We start from the raw sequence: 21,907 nt of genomic DNA, 5'->3' as shown, positions 1-21,907 counted from the left end.
CACGTGAACACGTGAAGCGGTACTGGTCTGCGACTCGCTGCACAGTCACGTGCGCGAATTGCGGGAAACGCTCGACGAATCTCTGGTGCAATAAGGGGCGGTAAGATGTTATACCCGCCCCCGCCGTTATTTCGTAGTAGGAGCGGATGATGAAGAGGTTCATTTCTTCAGTCCATTTCATCCGATTCCTACGCGAACCTGCTGAAGTGGTCGCCACAGATTGCGGCGAAACAGCTGCAGCAGGCGGAGCTGTGCTCCTGGTCGTCGTGGCGCCTAGACGTCGAACCGCCCCACGACTAGCGGTTTCGACGCCGTGCTGTCCATTACGAGAGCCCGACCCAGTCACCAAGTCAGACGACTCCCGCCGGTTATCCGTACCGGACCTTAAATCTCTCCTTCTTCTCATTTTTTGGTGGTGCATTTTATCCCTAGCTGCCAGGTGTGTAGATAGCTTCCTTAGTGAGTAATCTGCAAGATTGCAAAGTTCCTGCACTTTCCTCACCTACCCCCTGAGACGCTGCGGTGGCGTACAGCCATTCAGACTGAAGCTATCCATCCCTCCTCCTTTCACAACCGGGCTTGGGACCGGCTTCGGCGAAGTTTTATTTCCGAGTTATCACAATCTCGGCAGATGCATTATAGACTATTTTTATTATAGAATATTTTTATTATTATAATATATATTATAATATATTATATTTATTATTATAGACCTGGACTGAAACCTTTTAGTGAAAATCCTGCTAGAAATCGACTTTCAGATTAAAAAACGCCGCTCGCAAGAGCTGTCGACAACACACCGACACCGAAGTCATGTTTACTATTAAATTTTCCTGAGTACAAAAGAACGATATGGCAAGAGGGAAAAAAGTACTTTCCAAAGTCCCACGATCTCACTTCGCTTAGTTCTAGAATGTCCAGCCGACATCGCCGGAATTTTGGGAGGAATCGAGCATTCTGGGAGCCCTCGACACCGTTGCCGAGAAGTGTGCACGCATTCCAGAAACCAGTAAGAAACTGTTTTCGACAGCTAAAGATCCATAAGGTCAGACCCTATTCATGTTGACGTTTCAGTACCAATCAAGTTTCGAAATTTACAGGCTACAAGCCAATAAATTTCGAACCACTTTAGTTGCCTTTTACAACAAGCAGGAAATAATTTGAGTGTACCCTTAAACTCCAGCTCGAAGGGCATTGTTTTACTACTCTATTTTCCGTTGGCTAGTATGTTCTGAAACTCGATTCGTGTCCCAATCAAATTGGTAGCAAGTCACCCCGAAAGGCAGATAGTTCCACATCAATCGTGTTAGCAATTTGGTTCGGCTATCTATAGTAGCCGAAGTGCAACAAGAAAAGAAGTATTACAAGAGCAAGAACCATGGAAGATAAAAACCAGCTACAAAGTTTACTCTGTATATGTTCAGTTCTTCAAGTTTCGGCTCAATAGTAAGCTGATTATAGAGTAAGGTTGATCCACAGCGAGTTCTGGCCTAGCTTATCCAGGGGTACCTACAAGATTTCTCTGGGTTTCTGATCAAAATGTTTAATTAAATAACGTTGGGGACCCGAGGATAACTTCATCATTACTTCTAATGCCTTAAACTCATTTCATTGTCGGCCTCGTAATCGAATTTTAAGTTACTGTCCACAAAAAAATCCTCTCTTGAATTAGCATAAAGCGAATTACTATCTTGGCGAGCTAATAAACGGTTGAAAGTTGAGCTTGTCCTCTATTACGTAGGTGCGCCTAGTTATTCCAATAAGTCACCCACACCTTTACCGCATCCTCATAAGGAACGTTCCGTCGGTTCCATTTCTTCGTTGTAGGATGTACCCGTGTCATCTTGTAGAGTTCCTTTCCTGAACATACATATGTCTCTTCCACATGTCCTGCTGCTTTTCGACTGGATAAACTTCGCAATATGCTTTCGTGGCTCCCACCGTGGTATGTTTACTTGTGTTAAGGCTGCTCAACTTACCATTATAGAAAGTCTCTTCGCAGCAGCATCAGCCAAGGCGAATAACACTCAAAATGGTGGACCTGGTTCCGGCATTGGAGAGGTTTGACTTCCCTTTACTAATCGTCCAAGACTTCATTTCTGTCCACCACATAATGATCAGGTGCCCAGAGTTGCTCTACGGTATTGAATTTAGATATAGAGAATCGAGTTTTACATTCCTGAACAATTTTTAGGGTGATCAAGGGAAAACCCAATGCCTTAGAAACTGCTTGATATTTCCATAAATTGCATCTGTCCTTATTGTCTCACTTGGGATTACATATTCTCCAGCCTAAAGAATGCATGTATATTCCATTCCAAAGAAAAAATTTATTGTTTTGGCCTTTTCTGGTTTCTCTACGATTCAGGCTAACTACTTTTCTACATATATATATACACCAGAATCCGAGAAGGCATAAGACCAAAATCTGCACCGGCGGTCAAAGGGCAGTATAGGTTCTAGGGCGAAAATCTGGATTAGTACACACGATGGAGCATAAAACCTAGGAAACACCTGATGAACAAGCACTAACACTTCTACAGCCAAACCTAACCTCGACCTCTATGTGGTGAGGCTGGGAGTTCTTTTTTAACGAAAAACTGCAGACGCAGAAGGATGATGTTCCCGTGCCTAAAATGGGGACAAATATTACCAACCGGTCCTCCAGATTGGTAGTTGAGTAGGGCTGACATACTTCGAACTGGACGCATTCTACAACAACGAATCCGCAACGAAAACGGACTAACGATTTGCGCGTTTTCTCATGTACAAACGGAATACTGCTCAGCAGCTAGCCGATAACCTATCCCGCTCGCGTTGGACCGGTTTCCTGGAGAAGAGCCACTACACCATATATTAGAGCGGCCATCCAGTAAACCATGTGCTCGGAGTAGGTTTTTTAGTCAGCCAAAGAATGAAACCTGCTGTTATCGGCTTTGAAAACATAAGTAAACGGCTATGCACTCTGCGTAGTCTGCTATAAGCACAGAAACCGCCCTCCACGAGGTAATTGGCACGGTTTAGCGGTCGCTGCAGTACAAGCAGTATACCCTTGCTGCCTTCTTGGATATAGAGGGAGCTTTCAACAACGTCAGTACCAACGCCATCAAGCAAGCCTTGACCGATATTGGATTGGAGGGGTATCTCACGCATTGGATTATATCCATGCTGAGTACCAGGATAATCCAGTCCGATCTGGGAGGCAACCACTTGACCAGAGCTGTGAACAGAGGCACGCCCCAGGGTGGTGCTCTGGTTAATAGTAATGGACAAAATTTTACGTACATTGGACAGCAGCGAGGTGAAGGTGGTGGCGTATGCCGACGACTTGGTGATATTAGTATCAGGGATGTGTCTGTCCATTATGAGAGACATCATGGAAGGAGCGTTGCGAAAGTTGTGCCTGTGGGCGGCAAAATGCGGACTATTGTATGGCAGGCGTTGAAGAAGAAATACAATATAACGAAGCTTAATAGGATTCAAGAACCGCGTGTGCAGGTACCACGGGGGCTCTGCAGTCCTGCAGGCATATGCTCCCAATGTACTCCTGCATCTCCTCCCCCTAGACCTCCACATCAAATATGTTGCAGCGTGCAGTGCCGTCAGACTACGTGAGTCAGGATACTGGACAGCGAAATCCTACGGCCACAGCAACAGATGAAATACCTCGAGAAATCTGGGCATCCTCAACGGACTATGTCACACGCAAGCTGAACTTCACGACAAACTTTGCTGTGAACCTTCCAACCAGGGCAAAGTGAAAGACCGGCGACGTGTTGCAAGACTATGACACGGTATTCTTTACGGACGGATCAAAGATGGCATATGGAGTCGGCGCGGGAGTTTTCTCGAATACACACGATGTATCCAAGTCGTATGGTCTCCCAGGTTTCGCCAGTGTATTCCAGGCGGAAGTACTGGCGATATTGGAAGCCTGTCGATGGCTGGAGCGTGATTCGAGCCCCAAGCGTAACATAGCCATTCTGACCGACAGCCAAGCGGCCATCAAGGCCTTGTACTCAACGACGACATCTTCCTGGCTGGTGGGGCAGTGCATAGACGCGCTCAACCATCTGGGCGGCACGCTCAAGGTCACTCTCCTCTGGGTTCCCGGGCATAGGAACACAGAGCGGAATGAGCGGGCTGACGGATTGGCCAGGCAAGGCTCTGCTCTTGGCAATCCCTCGGCGAATACAGTCGGTGTTCCGCTGACGGCTGTCGGGGGCGGAGTCTACTCGCACTAGCTAGCAGCCGCGGGCCTGAGCTCCTGTGCCAAACGCGTGCAAATGCATTCAAGATTACGGCGGTCTGGACGGGGCACTGGCCCATAGGGGACCATGCCGCTAGGCTCGGCATACCCTACAATTCGCATTGCCGAAGCTGCGGAGAAGGAACTGCACTTTCTCTGCGATTGCCCAGCTCCGGCTAGAGTCAGGCTCCGGACACTGGGTAAACCATCCTTTGGGGACCTCAAAGAGATTTCTAGCTGCTGGGTCGGAGAACTGCTTTCCTTCATGAATGCTACGGGCTGGTTCTGAAGATCCGAGCCGGTTGGACTGTGCTTCCCTACTCCCAGTTGAGAGTTTGTGGCATCAAAACGGCGCACCAAAGCGCTAATTGGGCTCCTCGGAGCGGCCACTGATACCTACCTATCTACCCTTGCTATAAGCTCATCAACGTTTATGCCCTTACAGAGGACACTGCAGAATCAGAGAAGGATACCTTCCGCGGGGCTATTGAACGAATCCTCGAAGCCTGCCATACTTGGAGATCTTAACATTCAGACGATACGTCGGCTCCCTCAGCTTACGTACAAACACCAATGATAATGGACTGCGGATTATTCAGTTAGCAGTATGGCACGAAATGGTTGTTGGAAGTACCTGGATTGACAATCAGGTAAGAGTAAACACTGAAGCCATCCATGGATATCGTGAGAACCGCAGCTTACAGAGATCCTGAACCTGTCCTTCAAAATACCATGAGAAATTCAATGGTGTGCGGATAAGTAAAATCAACTCAATGCAACTTGCCGCAGTTCCTAATAAGAAATCACTCAAACAATCGGCAGCAGATAATGAATAGCACGAACTTAAGATCTGTTAACCAACCGACCTTGGTCCTCGCTAAAAAAAAATCTGCGCCAGCATCCCAAATGTCATTCACCTCTCGATTTTCCAATGTTTACAAACAACTTCTGGGAGCCCGCGAGCATCACGAACTGGTCTAAATCTTGCAATTGGTCGAATCGTCATGTTTTGTCGCCACGTCAAAGTCAGCTGCTCGGAAACTCCACAGCTGTCAACATACGTAACAACCGCGAGAAATGGACAAAACGAAAGATGAAACTCTTTCGCTTTACAATTCACATATTTGCCGGCTGTGCGCCGAAGAAAATCCAAATGGTTACCAGCTTTTCTCTGCCGAAACTGACGAACCGGATCTGAGCGTTTCAATCAATTCATATTTGCCGTTGAAGGTGAGTGCGGAATTCCTGCGTGAGGTAAAGACTTGAATTTGATGCATGCTGTCCTCGATAAACACTTTGCGTTACTTGACTTCCGGCGGGCAGTTGTGATCAACGTTTTTTAGTATTTGTTCTAAGATGCGGTCGAAGGAGGAAATACCTCGTTATTTTTGTGGGGGGAGTGGCGTTTTTAACTTCATTCGATGTTCTATTTTTCCAACTAAGTGAGTTGCTCGTTTCTTAGGTATTCATTCTGTAAATACGTTCGTGTTATAATTGGGAAACCTTTACTGAAATCTTACCTCTATAAAACATCAAGTTTGTTACTTGGAGGTAAATATGTAGTTATGTATTTTAGCTGACGACAAAGTTGCGCCCTGCTGGAATTATTGTACTACTTTAGACGATAGTTCATTGCTTTCACCATTCACCGTATCGTACTGAACCACATTAGCAAATAATCCTGCACCGATATTCGATCCTATTCGTTGGTATCTACAAAGTCCTGCTGCATTGCTGGCCGCTTCATTATACGATAGTATGCAGTCTCTGTTTCAAATAGTTCGATATTCCGTAATGAACTTCTTACTTTGCTGGCATTTCTTTCAATCCGTCATTGTGTTAAAGATAGACTACGGACTACGCAATTTCTAAGGTTTTGATTTGTGATGATCCATAGCTTACGGCTCCGCCCATAAATGTCGAAATTTACCAAAAGTACTTCCACATCATTTATAGGAAAGGAACTGCCGGTTCTTTTCCCCCTCTTTTTTTACAACCAATTAAACAGTTACACTACGATTCTTCAATGTGAGTATGACTGCCATTCACTCCTTGGTGAGGTGTAGCGCGTCAACCACACCTATTCGCCATCATTCGCGGTTGCCCAAAATACGCTTTAGCACCCCCACGACTTCCCGAGATGCTCGCACTCTTCTACTACTCTGCGGCAAGATCCCTTGGGGCGACCCACTCGTCGGCCATTTTGGGAGAGTGGATTCCACTGCATGACTTGTTTTGTCCCTCCTTAATGTGCTACCTATCCATTGCCACTTTCATCTTCCAATCACAGTAAGAATGCCACACCTATACCCCGACTGAGTTCTTCCAATGATACGACGCAGGCACGTATTGACGAAAGCTTGGAGCTTTTGGGTAACAATGAAGTACGCTTTGCTACTCCCATATATCAACAAAGAAAGAAAACTCGCATCGAATAGTGTCAACTTGATCTTGGTATTAAGATAACTGGTTGCCAGAGATTAGATTTGCGGCTGCTACTTTAGTCTAACCTAAAATTAATAGACAAGCTACAATTTTTGGTTTTAAATGTAAATATATATTTCGGGGGCGACTTACCCCCTTCATCAGTGCAAGGTAACTTGTAGCTTTGTACTGATGAAGGGGTTAAGTTGCTCACGAAATATATGCATTGCCAGATTTTATGGCAGCGAAAGCAAATCTAGCGCTGTTAATGCGTCGGGCAACATCCAATTCGGTGCCACCGGGCGTCGGTAGAAACTACGCTGCCTAGATATATGATGCTCTGCCCACTAATGCAGGTAAGGAGAGTGCGATGACAAGTCAGACTGCGAGTCTTGGTTCTGTTGACGTTTATCTTCAGTCCAACTCTACTTGCCTCTCTTTCTAAATCCAGAGCCATTTGGCCAAGGTCCATGATCCGATGAGAAAGCAAACAGATGTCATCATCGTAGTCGAGGTTTTTGAGGAAAGATGTCATGGTCAATTGAATTTCTCCACATCCTCCGGACAAGGCAGCCTGAAGAACGCCACCGATAACAAGAAAAAATAAAATCGGTGATAGGATGCACTTCGCTTTGGACTTCAAAATCCTGCGAGATTTTACCTCGGTGCAGCTAGTGACATTTTGTGCCATCATATGTCACTCTGATAGTAGCTATTAGTTTCTTCGGAATGCCACTCTTGCATAGAAAACTACGGAAACCTAACCTGACAATGCTGTCGAAAGCTTTCACAAATCAATGAAGAGCAGGTGCAGCGAAGACCTAAACTTCGCGCACTATTCCAAAATCATTCATAGGGTGTTAATGTGGGCAATGCAGAAGGATCCGGAGTGGAAACCAATCTCCTCTCTGTCGATCATGCTTTCGAGATGTTCTTTGATGCGTTCCTGGATTATTTTAGTATTATCTTTGCGACGGCAGGGAGCACGCAGATGCCCCTCCACTTGCCACACTCAAAACGGGTACCCTTTTTTGGAATCTTAACGGTCATCCCCATCTTCCACTCTCTGGGAAAAGGTCTCGGTTTTCCAAAAATGTCCGCACGAGTGGAAGCAGAAGATCTGCAGTAACTGCAGATGCAGCGATAAATAATTCTGCGGGGAGACCGTCAGGCTCAGCGACTTTATTCCATTTGAGTGCATTGGTGGCTGAAATGATTTCTTTTCTGCTTGGAGGAACAGTCCGTATCCGCATGTTACAGGGACTAGCCATTTCGTCCATAAGAGGAGGAACCTCATCGAATGTAACACGATTAGGGACAATGGTGAAGTGTTCTTCACACTTCTTCAGTTGTTCATGATCGTAGATGGGAAGTCAACCGTTAATATCCTTCACAGAATCATCGAAATATTTGCGACCACATGCAAGCTCTTTCGTGATGCAGTTCTGCAATCATTGGGATCTGTGGCATCTTCCGCTTCCCTGATCAGCGCCATAGCGAATTCCCTTTTGTCACGGCGTACACTGCGCTGAACTTCCCGGAACTTCCACGATTGCGCAGTCACGCAGATCTTATGGCGCACATTCGGGACGTATCCGACGACCTGTGCAGCACCCAAGAAAAGAGCATTTTTGATGGCGGCCCAATGCTGATTGATATCCTTAGGCGGGTTAGTCAGTATATCTGCCGTTCGATCAGCAAGATAACTTTAAAAAAACGTAAGCGACCATCAGATGGCGATTCTTTTCGAAGCCGATGTCAGCGCCTCTCTTGTTACGCACATCCAGCAGATAACTCCTTAATCTACTTCTGATCGCGAAGTAGTCGATTTAATTGCTCGTACGGCGTCGGTCAGTAAAAACCCTGCTGACCTCATAGCAAGCTCTACGCTCGAACAATGTGCCACCAATGACAAGGTGGTGGAAATTACAAAAATCCGCGAAGCCTCCCCTGAACTGCGTTTATTTGCTCGTAGAAAGTATCCTTCTTGGCTACATTGGAAGTCTGCGTTGGTGCGTAGTATTGTACAATTGAGATACTCCTTAACCTGGACCGGAATCCTGCAGTTAGAAGTCTGCCAAAGACTGGCCCCCAGGTCACGATAAAGTCGCTACCACTTGGCTTTCCAGAGTAAAAAAGCACATTGCCGCAAGAGGGAGGGGAGTACTCTCCAGAATCCCACCATCTTACTACGCTTAGGCCCAGAATGTCCAGTTTATATCGCTGGAATTCCCGCTCAAGCTGGAGAAAGTGAGCATTCTGAGGGCCCCTCTACCGTTATCGAACTGCGTGCGCACATTCCAAAAAGGAATCATAGTTCGTGTTTAATAGTCAAAGGTCGTTGCCGTGAGGTCGCTCATTATCCGTAAGTAAAGTTTTAAAATTTTCAGGTTACTAGTCACCTCTTACGAGAAGCAGGGAAGAATGAGTGTATTCTTAAGCCCCAACTCACAGAGCATGAAGTCGGACTAGATGTACGAAAACTCTGACAGTCGTAATTGTGTAGTGTGTAGTTCTCATCGTTCCAGTACCGCTTGGAGAATCAAGTCTTTGGAGCCGTGCCAGCAGTTTTCTGCTTTTAGCGAAGTTTAGCCTGCATACATCGTATAGGTTTTATTAAGAATATTTACATTCAGTGAAAATTTTCTGGTGAAAGTCCCCAGGTTTAACCTACCGTAGTCCTACAGCGTTAGAACAATCTTCTTATTTTCTCTCTATTCACATTAGTTGGAATTTCATCCCCGGATGGATATTGTGTAGCTGAACAAGTTGACATTCAGCTCCAGAATTGCGCTCATGCGGTCGCAGATCGCGTATCCCGCGACTTCCCAAGTAGTACTACGGTTATATCATCCATACATATTTGCGCCCTTTAGTTCGTAAGTAAGGTGTCCATTACCAAGAGCCATAACAAGGACGTGAGAACCCTAGGATGATACTAAGGCAGAAATAGTGTCATCTGGACCCGTAGATTTGTAGCAATGAAACGAGTTCAATAGCCATTTGACGCGCTATTTTGTATGCAAAATTTAGTCTCCGCATTAAGCGTATAGCGTATAGCGGTCGACCCGCAGTTGCGACTTCGAATGCTGGTTAGAAAGTGGATTTCAAAAAGTTTTCTCATCGCTTTTTGTATCATCATCAACAACAACCGGTATACGGTCTAGGCCTGCCTAAGGAACTCCAGACATCCCGGTTTTGTGCTGAAGTCCACCAATTCGATATCCTTAAAAACTGTCTGGCGTTCTAGCCTACGCCATCGTTCCATCTCAGGTAGCGTCTGCCTCGTCTTCTTTTTTTACCATAGATATTGCCCTTATAGACTTTTCAGACTGGATCACCCTCATCCGTACGGATTAAGTGACCCGCCCACCGCAACCTATTGAGCCGGATTTCAGCCACAACCACGTAATTTTCCAAATTTTCCAAGTCTCCGAGGAATAGATGAGGACTGACAAGAGCTTTGATTCTATGGTGACCCGTTTTGAGCGGAACAGTTTTTGTAAGCTGATTTCATCGTCGTAGTTGTTATCGGTTGTGATTTTCGACCCTAGATAGGAGAAATTATCAACCTACAGTTGAATAATATCCCTATCATCTTCATCTGCTTTACCCAATCCAAGCTCCATTTCCCTTGTTCCGTTAACTGAGAAATCTCCGTTCTATTCCTACTAGATTTTAGCAGTCCGAATACCCTTGTGTGCATATTTGGACTTCTCCAGCAAATATGGTGGACTCTAACATCGCAAGCTGCTATTATACCCATGCTCTTACTTTATTGGATTTTATACTAGGGGCTACCTTGTGGCATCCCCACAAAATAATTCCTTAACCAGAATATGTTAGAAGCCTTTTAATACCACCATGCAGGTATGGGATCATGTGACAGTCCGAAAGCTGTAGAAGGGTCAGAAGCCCATTTGTTCACGAACATTTTCCACATTTAAATATTCAATATTCAGGGAAATTCTAAGTCTACCAGCTTTTCCTTCGGGGCATCCAGGTGCTAATGTTAAGATTTTTCTAGAAACTAAGTTGTTCCAGAACCTTAGCACTTTTATGTTCTCCGCTGAAAGCCTGCTGCTGCTATTTTGGTTTACCCTTTGCCACAGGTGCCTCGAACAATCCTTTCTCCTCAGAGTTGGTGCAATCCGGGGGTTCTTGCTCGTGGTTAAGACCCTGGGCTCAACAAGTGATGCGGATTGGAGAATCATGGCAGAAGCATTGACTGAACCAAATGGCGAAACCGATCACGACGAGCTGACTCCCCTTGTGAACGGGACAAAGACTGCAGAAAAAAAAGAATTACTGACAGAAGAGAGCGTAAGAACTCAGAATTCAAGATTAGGCCTCCACGATCGAAGCTTGATTTTTGCTTTTTATTGTTTTCATTTTTTTTTGTTTCTGTTCACGTCGAATCCCTGCACATTACCAACACCCAGCTCTTGAATTCATGCATAAATTATTCATCTAAACTGCCCATATTGTCCCCAAGCCTCTTCAGTTCAAATTAGAAAGGCCAATTTCAATGGTTAGATTTTAGCCTCCTTTGATATCTGGTACCCTCTACACTCTGTAACGGCGTGAGAAACTGCTTGGTATCTGTTGGCATCACGTATCGTATTATATTTTGCGATACGTATAGCGCAGTTTTAAACATAGGTCACGTTTCTTAGTTTTTGCTACTTTTGGGTTATTATGTTTGTTGCTGTTATTCGTCAATAGATAAATAACACTGTAAGGGTTCGTTATTGTTTTTGGTAAATGTTGTCTCCCTCCGCACTTTACCACTTTGTTTAATACTAGGCGCGGCGGTTCTCAAAGGCCATTCACAAGTTTTGCAGTTGAAGTTGTTTTGGACTTTATTTTGCACTACAACCTTCATGATTCTTTTATATAGGTGACAGATGACGGAAAGTATCCTCGATGGATATGCCCAGGATGCCACCTCCAAGTGGAATCAACTGTTCAATTCTTCAACCTCGTTGCGAGCGGGCAAGAGACCCTACGTAATCTTTACAATTCTCAGTGTGGAGACGAGTTACGTCGAGGTATCGAGGACGCGGTAATGCATGACAAGGGTGATCGTGAAATTTCCGAGGCACACTCCTCTACAGGCGAGGATTTACCATATAGTGTTGAACTAATTCAAAGAATGTCGGGAACTACTACAACAATAGAAGCGAATCTTGAAAAACCCAAACGAAAACGAGGACGACCACCAAAACCGCCGCCTCAAATTGATCCACCTGTTGAGGATCCGAAGAAGGAATTTAATATCGAGCCAGAGCAGGAGGAAGACCCGCAGACAACACTGTCCTCCGGTCGTCGTCGCAGACAAATAAAAATTCCTTCAAGATATCAGGAAGCAGTACAAGGGAAAGAGTTAGAAAAAGTCTACGTTGAGACGGGAGTCATTGAACATAGTGACTTCGGATCGGATATTGACGAAGGACTACAAGAAGTCACGGCCAGTGGAGAAAACTGCACAGTTTATCCGGTGGAGGTAATTGGACATCTTCAGGACAATGATGGGGAGAATTTGGGGGATTTGGTTGTGATAAATAATAAACTGCAAAAGATCTATAAAAAAACTAAAAAAAAGACTCGTTTCATGTGTGATATTTGCAAAGTATGCTTTTGCTATGAACAAAAGTTCCTACAACACAGATTTTCCCATCATAACGTTCGATTTGAATGCACGCAATGTCTAGAAAATTTCCAAGAAAGGAATAGTTTAATACAACATCAATCGGAAACAGAACATAAAGGAGAAGGGATAATAGAAGGGTTTGAGGTTGGTTAAATGTTTTCATTAGTAAAGTTGTTGTTTTTTCCTTTTTAAATCGTTTTTATATGGCACAGATTAATCCAAATAGTAACGGAAATACAGAAGAGCAGGCCACCGCATCAACATGTAATGCAGATAAAAGGACGAGCTGTGATCCTAATTTAGAGAACCCCCATCAAATTGCTCATTACGACGAACATCAGCTGGAAGATGTTTTCAAGAGAATTGATGAGCTTGAGGGAACAGAAGAAGTTTTGAACGAGTTGCCCGAAACTTCAGGGCATGGTGCTGAGCATGAAGCCGACGCTTCATTTGAGGAGACTACGAATCTCATCGAGGAGTTAGACAGTTTGAATAATGTACACGAGGCTACTGATGAGGCTGAAGTGGATAATCCCGCTTCAAATATGAATTTAGAAAATCCGTCGGAACAACTGGAAATTAGTCCTGATCAACAAGATATGGAGGAAAAATCCCCAAAGAGGCTGAATTATAATTGCAATATTTGTAATCATAAATTCAATCGTATGCAGTCCTATATCTACCACAAACAAAGTGAACACAACGACGGTCGGAGATTCGTTTGTAGTAAATGTAAAAAGTCATTCAAAAATAAAACACTACTCCAAAGGCACCAACTCGTACACTCGAACCTGAGACCGTTTACTTGTAATTATTGTGACGCTGCTTTCAAAGTATTTTTCATTTTGAAATGGTTTCGTTTTTTGATGTGACAGTTTTTCTTTTATTTCTTCAGACGAAAACTCATCTTTTTTATCACAAAAAATCACATACTGGAGAGAAGAAACATCAGTGCAACGTTTGTGATCAGCTTTTCGCCCATAAGAGTAGTTTAACGTTACATATGAGATGTCATACCGGATATAAACCTTTTAAATGCTCGGTAAGTACGCGGCTTTAGATAGAGACCCCTGAAAGTTTCGGTTAGCCATCATCTTTCACTTAAGAGGGTCTCAGAAAAAGTTACATACAATTTCTCTCAGGTAGAAATAGGCTTCCCTTTTTCCTTTAATCTCAAATCACTAACGAGTGAAGGGTAATGAATCTTGATCTCGTTGAGTCGGATTTGAATCTTTGACCCTGGATGTTGGTATTAGTATTTGCGTTGTCCCATTGTGGTAGACTTATCGCTTGCACAGTCTAACTGAAACTCAACTCCATTTTCTTCAGCTTTTATCCCGTTCACAAGCGGGGTTGGCTCGTCGTGATCGGTTTCGCCATTTGGCTTTATCGAATGCCTGATCTGGGTGCAATCTCGAGGCTTTTAAATCCCCATCCAGCATATCAAGCCACCGTTGCTTCGGCCTGCCTTTAGGTCGTTTACCATCGACTTCGGTGTTCAGACCAATCTTGGCAAGTGTATTCTCGTTAGCACGAATTGCGTGACCATACAATTGAAGACACCTCTCTCGCAATTTTTCCACGATCGATGCAACCCCATAACGATCGCGGATATCCTCATTTGGGATGTGATCAAAACTTACGCCAGTAGTCCAACGCAACATCTTCGTCTCCATTACCGCAAGACGCCTTTTATTGTCTTTTATGTCGGCCAACACTCAGAACCATAGAGAGCGACAGGACGGACGACATTGCGGTAAATTTTAGTTCTGGGCAGATCACTGCCGCTGACAGTGATTGTGCCTGTTTCATGGGGATCGGTTGTCAGAAATTCAGTTTTGTTTAGATTCAATTTGAGACCGTGTTGCATGAGGCGATCATTCCATTTTTGGACAAGTTGCTCGTTTTAAGTAACTATTAAAAGAAAAAGTTTCCGGTGTTAGTATAAATTTAAAAAGGTGCAGACGTAAAGATAGTACTCGGCGATTTCAACGTAAAAATCGGAGAACAGCTGATCCACTGTATATGGTTGCCGATGTCCCCTAAATGGAGCAGAGTGCGTCCACTACACTTAGGCGCCGATTCGGCTACTCAGTGCTAGTGGATTCAGTGGAGTTATCGCCGTTTCTTAAAGTGATGCCTAATGCCACATCCTCCTTCTCATCAACATGTCTTCGGGTAACTGGCCTGTGCGTCGTCAAAGTTTTTCGTTCGAAATTGTATTAGAGCAGAGCAAAGCGATGATATGGCAGCTGCAGGTGGTCACTTGCTGCGCGAATATAACGTTAAAAGAACATTAAAGGGGAACAACCTCAACTAGATGTTGCTGTTCAGGTATCTGCATTTCCAAATTTCAGTGGAAACAGCGAAAACGGGTCTTACAGCAGAAGTTTTGTATACTTTAGTTGTCGCACTCAAGATGGGTGCCTTACTTGGAATTTTGGCGATCATCCCCTCTTCCACTCACCGAGAGAAATCTGATTCCCAGGATTTACGATTTACGCGGAAAGAACGTCAAACCCATTGGCTTTGTCAGTGCATTAATGGTCGAAATAATTACATATCCTTATGTTTGGAAGAGCAGTTCGTATCCGCATTTTACGGTGACTAACCATATCACCCACAAGAGATGGAACTTCACCAGATATTATGCGGTTAAAAACTCTAGCAAAATGTCCCTTCCACCTCTTAAGTTGCCGTTTTTCGTCGTCATCGTCTTTCGTGATCTGGTATTGGTAAAATGTTTATTATTTGCGGGAGTTTCTGCCTCACTAACAACCGTAAAAACAAATTTATTTTGTCACGGCGCACGCTACACTGCGAAAGTGCATCACGTTCTCCCCCACTTGCAGTGGTAATAAGAGTCTTCTGTTCCCTACGCTCGTCGATCCGGTTCCAAGTCCCGGCAGTCAGCCAGATCTCAGTGGTCAACAACTTGACTCAAAGAAAAGAGTACTTTTGATGGCGGTTCAATGCTCATCATTATTCTCTGGCATGCTGTTCAAGAGTATGCCGTGCGGTCAACATGATATTACTTCAACTACAAAATGACCCCCGGTCCCGAAAGCATGACGCTCGTAATATTCCTTACAATAGTACAGTGCCGCGAGAGGAAGAGAGAGAGCGCAGTGCACCATCACAATGGGATTAATGATGTCGAACCGACTTCAATGAAGTTGAAGCATGCGAGCATTTTGAAGAGCCTCAATATCATCTTCGAGGAATGTTCGCACATCGCAAAATCAATCATAAACCGTTGATGATAGCCCACCAGTTCACAGGGAAGTCACCGCCTCAGCGGAGCATCGACTTCGTGTTTTAATAGTCCGGGTGGAGTTGGTGTCATTTACTCCTTCAGACGCCTGCATGTTAGATGGTGACTATAGTGACTCTTTCCTCATTCTCTCTAGAACGGGCTCATTACCATCTACGACGAAGTTGCTGGGGGCCGTAGTCTAAACAATATAACTAACTACAACGGAAGCAAACTTATAAACATGGCAAACCCGACATGTACACTCAAGAAAACATAAGCCTTACCAGATAAGACGGCACTCAATCAGATGGAGCATGTCGTCATTCAGGAAAGAGCTGCATCTAACATCCTTGATTATCTTATCAGAGCAAGATTTGATTTTGCATAGTAGATAATGGGAGTGACAGGTTCATCAAGCTTCAGAGCGAAGAAATGATATAAAAGTATATCACGGCGTAGGAAGAACAAATCCTGCAGATCCTGGACCGATAACAGGAAGCCGATACAATTGACATGAAGTGAACTCAGACGAAAGACGCTACCAAGACAGCGACAGAGAAAACCATCGGACACGAGCCTCGGGGCAACACGAATGAATGGTTGGACTTAGAATGCCAGTAAGCCATCGATGAAAAGAATGCTGCATATAAGCAATATCAGGAGCGACCCACAAAAGCCAAGAGAAACAAATATGTAGAATGAAAACATACTAATAATCAGATCTGTAGAAAGAAAACATGGAAGAATATAAAGGACGACATTTGCAGAATAAACAATAACGGTAAAAGAGATAATTTAAGATCCGCCTACAACTCGAAGAAAAAGAATGAGAGCAGCAACATATAGAGTGGGTAACAACCCCCCAATATTTCGAGGAATTACTCACTGCCACAACTCAAAACCCGCATATCGAAGGAGGAGAGGCACCTGTATGATCATTCAATAAGTCAATCAGTCATTATTAAAATTAAAGATTCGAAACTTTTTCCTTTTGGCTTTATTAGAAAATTTATTAATTGGAAATGCGCATATTTCAGCGAATATTTATCCCCTTCTTTCCGGAGGTCGTCCTCCTCACTTACTAATTGAATCCTCATCAACTCTTCTTCCGTAGATACTCGTCTCGCTGGTGTAACAAATTATCCTCTCGAGTACGTCGATATAAATGACCAGGAATATCCGTTGCTTTGGTGCCGGTTGAGAAGTGCGCTTTTCTTCAAAAGTTTTCAATTGACGCTGCAAAAAAATCTAGATCATATTTCGAATTCGATAAATTTATTTATGAGAGCATAGCCAGGGTAAAAATGTACACGGCCACGAGAGAATTTGGTTTCCTGATGAAATTGATAAGACTGACTAGGCTGACCCTGACTAATGTGCGAGGCCAGATAAAAGCAGCAGGATCACTCTGAAGACCATTCAACATCAACAACAGTCTAAGGCAAGGGTATGCCCTATCATGCGTCCTTTTTAACCTTGTCGAAAATAACAACCGATAACAGCTATGACGATTAAATTCGCGCACGGTTGTTCGCTGCCAACAGAGCCTATTTCAGCTTACAAAAACTAGTTCGCTCGAAACGTTCCACCATATAGTCAAAGCTCTTACTGTACAAGACTACGATCTTGCCAGTCCTTATGTATTCTTCGGAGACTTGGGTTCTTAGCAAAAAAAAACTGCGAACTCTTGGCCGCGTTCGAGAGAAGAATCCACCGAAGAATTTTCGACCCCCTACATGAGGATGGACGACTCCGTAGCCTACATAACGACAAAATCTATGAGCGGCGCCACGGCTGTCTGGGTGTGGGTAAAATCCGACTCAACAGGTTGCGGTGGGCGGGTCACCTAATTCGTATGGATGAGAATTATCCAGCCCGAAAAATCTATAAGGGCAATATCTATGGTAGAAAAAGAAGCCGAGACAGACCCTGCCTGAGATGGAGCGATGGCGTAGGTCAGGACGCCGGGCAGCTTTTAGGGATATCGAATTGGTGGACCTCGGCGCAAAACCGGGGTGTCTGGAGTTCCTTACTTAGGCAGGAATGGACCGGATACCGGTTGTGGCACCGTTGACGATAATGGTAAATTTATTTGGCTCTGATGTATGCTTGGTTGCAATGACAATTATTGAAACATATATATATTGATGATTTGACGACGATAATCAAAACTAAATATTCGAAATTCTTTTCTTTTGCTTGACTACAAAATTATATTCTTTGTAAAAAGTAGTTCTGTCAGCATCTGCCGAATTCTAAGCTCGCCTTGAACGGTTTTCTCCCTGATGAAGATTCTCGAATGCTTCAAAACGATATGCTTTTCCCTTCAATGGATCTTGGCGTCTTGTGTCGGATGTACGGTGTTGTGTTATCGATTGGAACGTTTGAAATATCTTTGAGATGGATAACTCTGTGAAACATTTTTTTTCAGCCCAATGATTCGTTGGATTCCTCGTTTGCTGCTATAATCCCAACCTTTTTATGCTCACGACTGGCTGTCTCTGAAGTCGAGCGTCCACTTTAGAGTATAGAAGTAGGATGGGCGTTAGGGTCCGTTGAAAGGTACCTATCTTGAATGTGACACTGGAGAGGTATTTGCTAGCTGTGAAAACGATGATAGCTAAGATAATTCTGGAATGAAATAAAGAACACTACGAAAGCTTGATTGAAGGATAGCAGGCTGGCATCCAATCTGGATTTTTATGCACGGACCATATTAATACCCTTTGGATCATTGAATAGTGTGTGGAGTTTAGATCATTGCTTTTCATCGATTTCGAGAAGGCTTCAGATGTCTTAGGCGGAGACTCTACCTGGAGCACTCTTCGCAGTAGTAGATGAAAGCGGAATCCGCCAGAGTTGCATTTTGTTATCGACTTTTTTTCTCTGCCTTGCCGGAGGGACATGGAAGCGTTGATCGGACGATGATGGTAGCAAGCAAGTGACCTCGAGCCTGCTATTTCAGCGAGTCATGTACCTAGACCAAATTGCTCTGGATTTCGAAAAGGAGGCAAATAGTTGAATGGTCATGAAGATAAACACTAAGAAGAACAAGGCTACCTTGAAACCGTTGCTTTTGCCGACGGTGGCCGAGTTTGATGTGGCTCGTTGCATTGTCGGGGCTAAATCTGCCTTCGTTGTTTTGTCCGAAATTTAGAAATGCAATTATCTCAACAGCAACATCAAGTTGAGATTGTTCCGGGCCACTGTTCTCTCTATACTAGTATATGGAAGTAATACATGGAAAATGACATCGCTGTTGCTCGGAAGCTCCACGCTTCCATCAACTCATATCTACTACAAATGAATAAGTTGACCGGCGTACGAACCAGATGCCGATATGTTGATGATAAAATGAAAGTTGTACTGGATAGATCACACTCTAGGATAGGGCGAAAATTCCATTGCAAATTATGTCGTGTGTAGGGACCCACTATCCAAGAGGACAAGTGGGTCGCTTCATGATGCTTCTCGGACAATCATTGTGAGAGTTGAAACACGTTATCAAGAATTGACAACTGTGGCAGCTTACGCGCCGCACATAGAGGTTACTGGTTCTATTGGGTTTTTACTTTATTCTTAGTTGATATTTAATTGGAGGGCGAGGGCGTCATCTACGTTGGCTTCCTCCCTTCCCTGTTTACGCTTTAGTCTAATACTCATCTGGGTGGACTGTATGTTTTGGCAGCGGTTTCTTTTCTTCATTCAACGATACAATATCTTAGGAGGAATGAGCTTCTTCTGAAGTCCCTCAAATAACTAGAGTTCGGTTCACAAATAAGTAAAGAGCTCTCACTCGATTAATAGTTAACACCATAGTCCATTCCCTGAAATTTACAAATGATTGCAAAAAAAAAATATGAAATTATCATTGTCTTATGTTTTTCTATTACCAAGGTTTGTGGAAAAGCATTTATCCAGCATGGGAATATGCAAGAACATATGCGCATTCATACAGGCGAATGTCCATTTGAATGTCACATTTGTGGGCGCAAATTTAAAACAAGCTCCCAAGTCCGTATGCACATAAAGCGCCATGAAGTCAATAAACCTCTCAAATGCAACTTATGTGACAAGGCCTTCGTCCAAATAGTCGAACTACGAAATCACCAACGACGCCACAAAAATATTAAACCGTATAGCTGCGAGACATGTGGTAAAAGTTTCATTGACGTTGGCGCCTTGAAGAAACATTTCCGATTGCATACCGGTGAGAAGCCTTACTCATGCACGGAATGTCCTCGGCGTTTTGCTGATGGATCGAACCTCAAGAAGCATCTGAAAATCCACGAAAACAAGAAGCAAATGGAGTTTCTGAAAACATCGAACGTTACACAGATGTCCTTGGATCAAACCTTGGATGAATTTACACAATCATCGACGGTTAGCGGTGATAACTTCACATTGAGCAATGCTGACGTGAATAGTATGGTGGGGGAGAATTCGATGTGGGATTTGATCGAAGAAGATGCTTGTTTGGAGGGGACCAGTGGAGTGACTTTATCGGCAAGTGACGGCGTTGGCGGTAATCAGCAGCTTGTAAATATAACCTATCAGGACCCAGACGATCCGCTGAGAAGTAAGACGACGCTGTTTGTTGTGCAAAATACGGTAACGGACCGACAAGTATGGATCAATCCCTTACATATTTGACTTTATTTACTCTTTCCAGCCCACTGTTTCCGCCATGGGTAAAATAAGCAACATTGAGGATTCGATGGCCTTGACGCAATCGTGTAATGATGATCAATTGGTAAGTTTTATGTTTAAATCTTTGATCTCGCGTCTTCCACCACCGGTCTTCTCTTCCAGCTTCAAACATCAAACGTATTCCTGGCTAATAATGGTACTGATCCGAACGCAATTCAAACTGTTATATTGAATATTCAGAATCCGGTGGATCTTGCTCTCGAACAGGCGTGTGCATTATTCCCCAGCGATGGCGCGGCTGATAATCAACTTCAAATAGTCGCAAACAATCAACAGAAAGTAGAATTTTTAAATTATGCTGACGCACTTAATATACCTGATTAAAGTTCAAAAATATTTACAAGTTTAAGTGTAAATTATTATTCTTTAGGAATAGATTGTTTGATAGTTGATACGTTCTGGTTAACATTGCGTATTTGCAGAAAACGATCCAAACTTCCTTTCCTCCATTTTTTTGGTAATTATTATGCCAGCAAGACCTCCAAATTATATACCATTTTACAGGTCTATTTTTCCTCTAGAACCAGTGAGCAAAAGTTTTATTTATTTTTTATTTCTTTTCTGAAATTCTCAGTATTAACGGAGATACAGACTTCAAAAGATTCCTCCATTTTCCCATACGGCACCCAGACCCCCCAACCTATACATATTTCACGTTTATTGTTTACTGTTGTTTTCAAAGATCCCAGATCCTTAGCGAGCCAATCTATCAGTTCCCCCATTATCAGCGATGCTTGAACTCCACACCAACTCGCTTCATATGTTGTTGCTATTTAACGCTGCGCAACTGTCGGAACAGATTCCAGTAGTGAGATCCTGCCATTCTTCTGCTGCCGATCAAATGGCATGTATTTCTGCCTGGAATATGCTCGCCATATTTCCAGCTCCATAATCGCATTTTTCGGGAACACCTCTGCACGAATCGTCTTCCATAACTGACTCTTCGGTGAAGATATTAGATCTTTAATTCAAAAAGATACGTGGCAGTATATCGATGTCTTCTCAAAGACAAATCTAGAAACCATACAATCAACAGAGCCACCCGATATTTGCCAAGGAATTTCCAGATGGACGTATATCTTATGATTGGCCGTCTTTCCACGTGCCGATGATATCAAGCCTAAATGCACGGCTAGCTGCTTTCCGTTCCAATTCCAAATAAATGAGGGGTAGATTTAGGAAACTCTTGATTGCCGCATTCGGCGTAGTACCCATTGCTCCAGTAACACTTAAGTAACTGAACTTTTGAATCTGCGCCAGCAGTTTCCTGCTGTTGGCAACTTTTAGTGTCGGCCATCAGACGATGCTTGCATAAATTAAAATGGGTTGTATTATTTCTAGGGGAAGGGAACCAGGTTACGGAGTACTCGAGAGTATTTCTCACGAGGGAGTTGAAGAGAGTTAAAGAGAATTGGATGGAGTCAAAACCAGAGAAGGAGCGAAGCACACACACAACTTTGCAATTCGATTGGTGACTTTAGGGCGAAGGGGTGTCGAAGCGGAGCTTATTGTCGAAAGTGACTCCGAGGTCTTGAAAATAGTTCTGATAAGATAAGGCATATTTACCAAGAGAATAGGAAAAGGAAGTGGGTTAGGATTTCAGCGAATAACACAT

At 43.7% G+C, this 21,907-nt stretch overlaps 1 protein-coding gene across 1 annotated transcript; it reads left to right on the top strand.

Moving 5' to 3' along the window:
• Positions 1-5,312: 5,312 nt before the first annotated feature.
• On the top strand, positions 5,313-20,620 carry LOC119650344 (zinc finger protein 271-like). Its single transcript, XM_038053013.1, has 7 exons — positions 5,313-5,479; positions 11,574-12,470; positions 12,539-13,159; positions 13,222-13,368; positions 19,480-20,193; positions 20,255-20,335; positions 20,395-20,620. The coding sequence occupies exons 1-7, from the start codon at positions 5,327-5,329 to the stop codon at positions 20,614-20,616; spliced, it is 2,835 nt and encodes a 944-aa protein (XP_037908941.1). The 5' UTR covers positions 5,313-5,326; the 3' UTR covers positions 20,617-20,620.
• Positions 20,621-21,907: the final 1,287 nt, after the last annotated feature.

Source organism: Hermetia illucens, chromosome 2 (assembly GCF_905115235.1).
Source record: "Hermetia illucens chromosome 2, iHerIll2.2.curated.20191125, whole genome shotgun sequence".
Classification (NCBI taxonomy): Eukaryota; Metazoa; Arthropoda; class Insecta; order Diptera; family Stratiomyidae; genus Hermetia; species Hermetia illucens.
This window is presented reverse-complemented; position numbering and strand designations above follow the sequence as displayed.

Coding starts and splice junctions, on each gene's coding strand:
- LOC119650344 (XM_038053013.1), top strand. CDS start 5,327: ATGGACAAAACGAAAGATGAAACTCTTTCGCTTTACAATTCACATATT. Junction 5,480..11,573: donor ATTCATATTTGCCGTTGAAG/GTGAGTGCGGAA, acceptor TCTTTTATATAG/GTGACAGATGACGGAAAGTA. Junction 12,471..12,538: donor GGATAATAGAAGGGTTTGAG/GTTGGTTAAATG, acceptor TATATGGCACAG/ATTAATCCAAATAGTAACGG.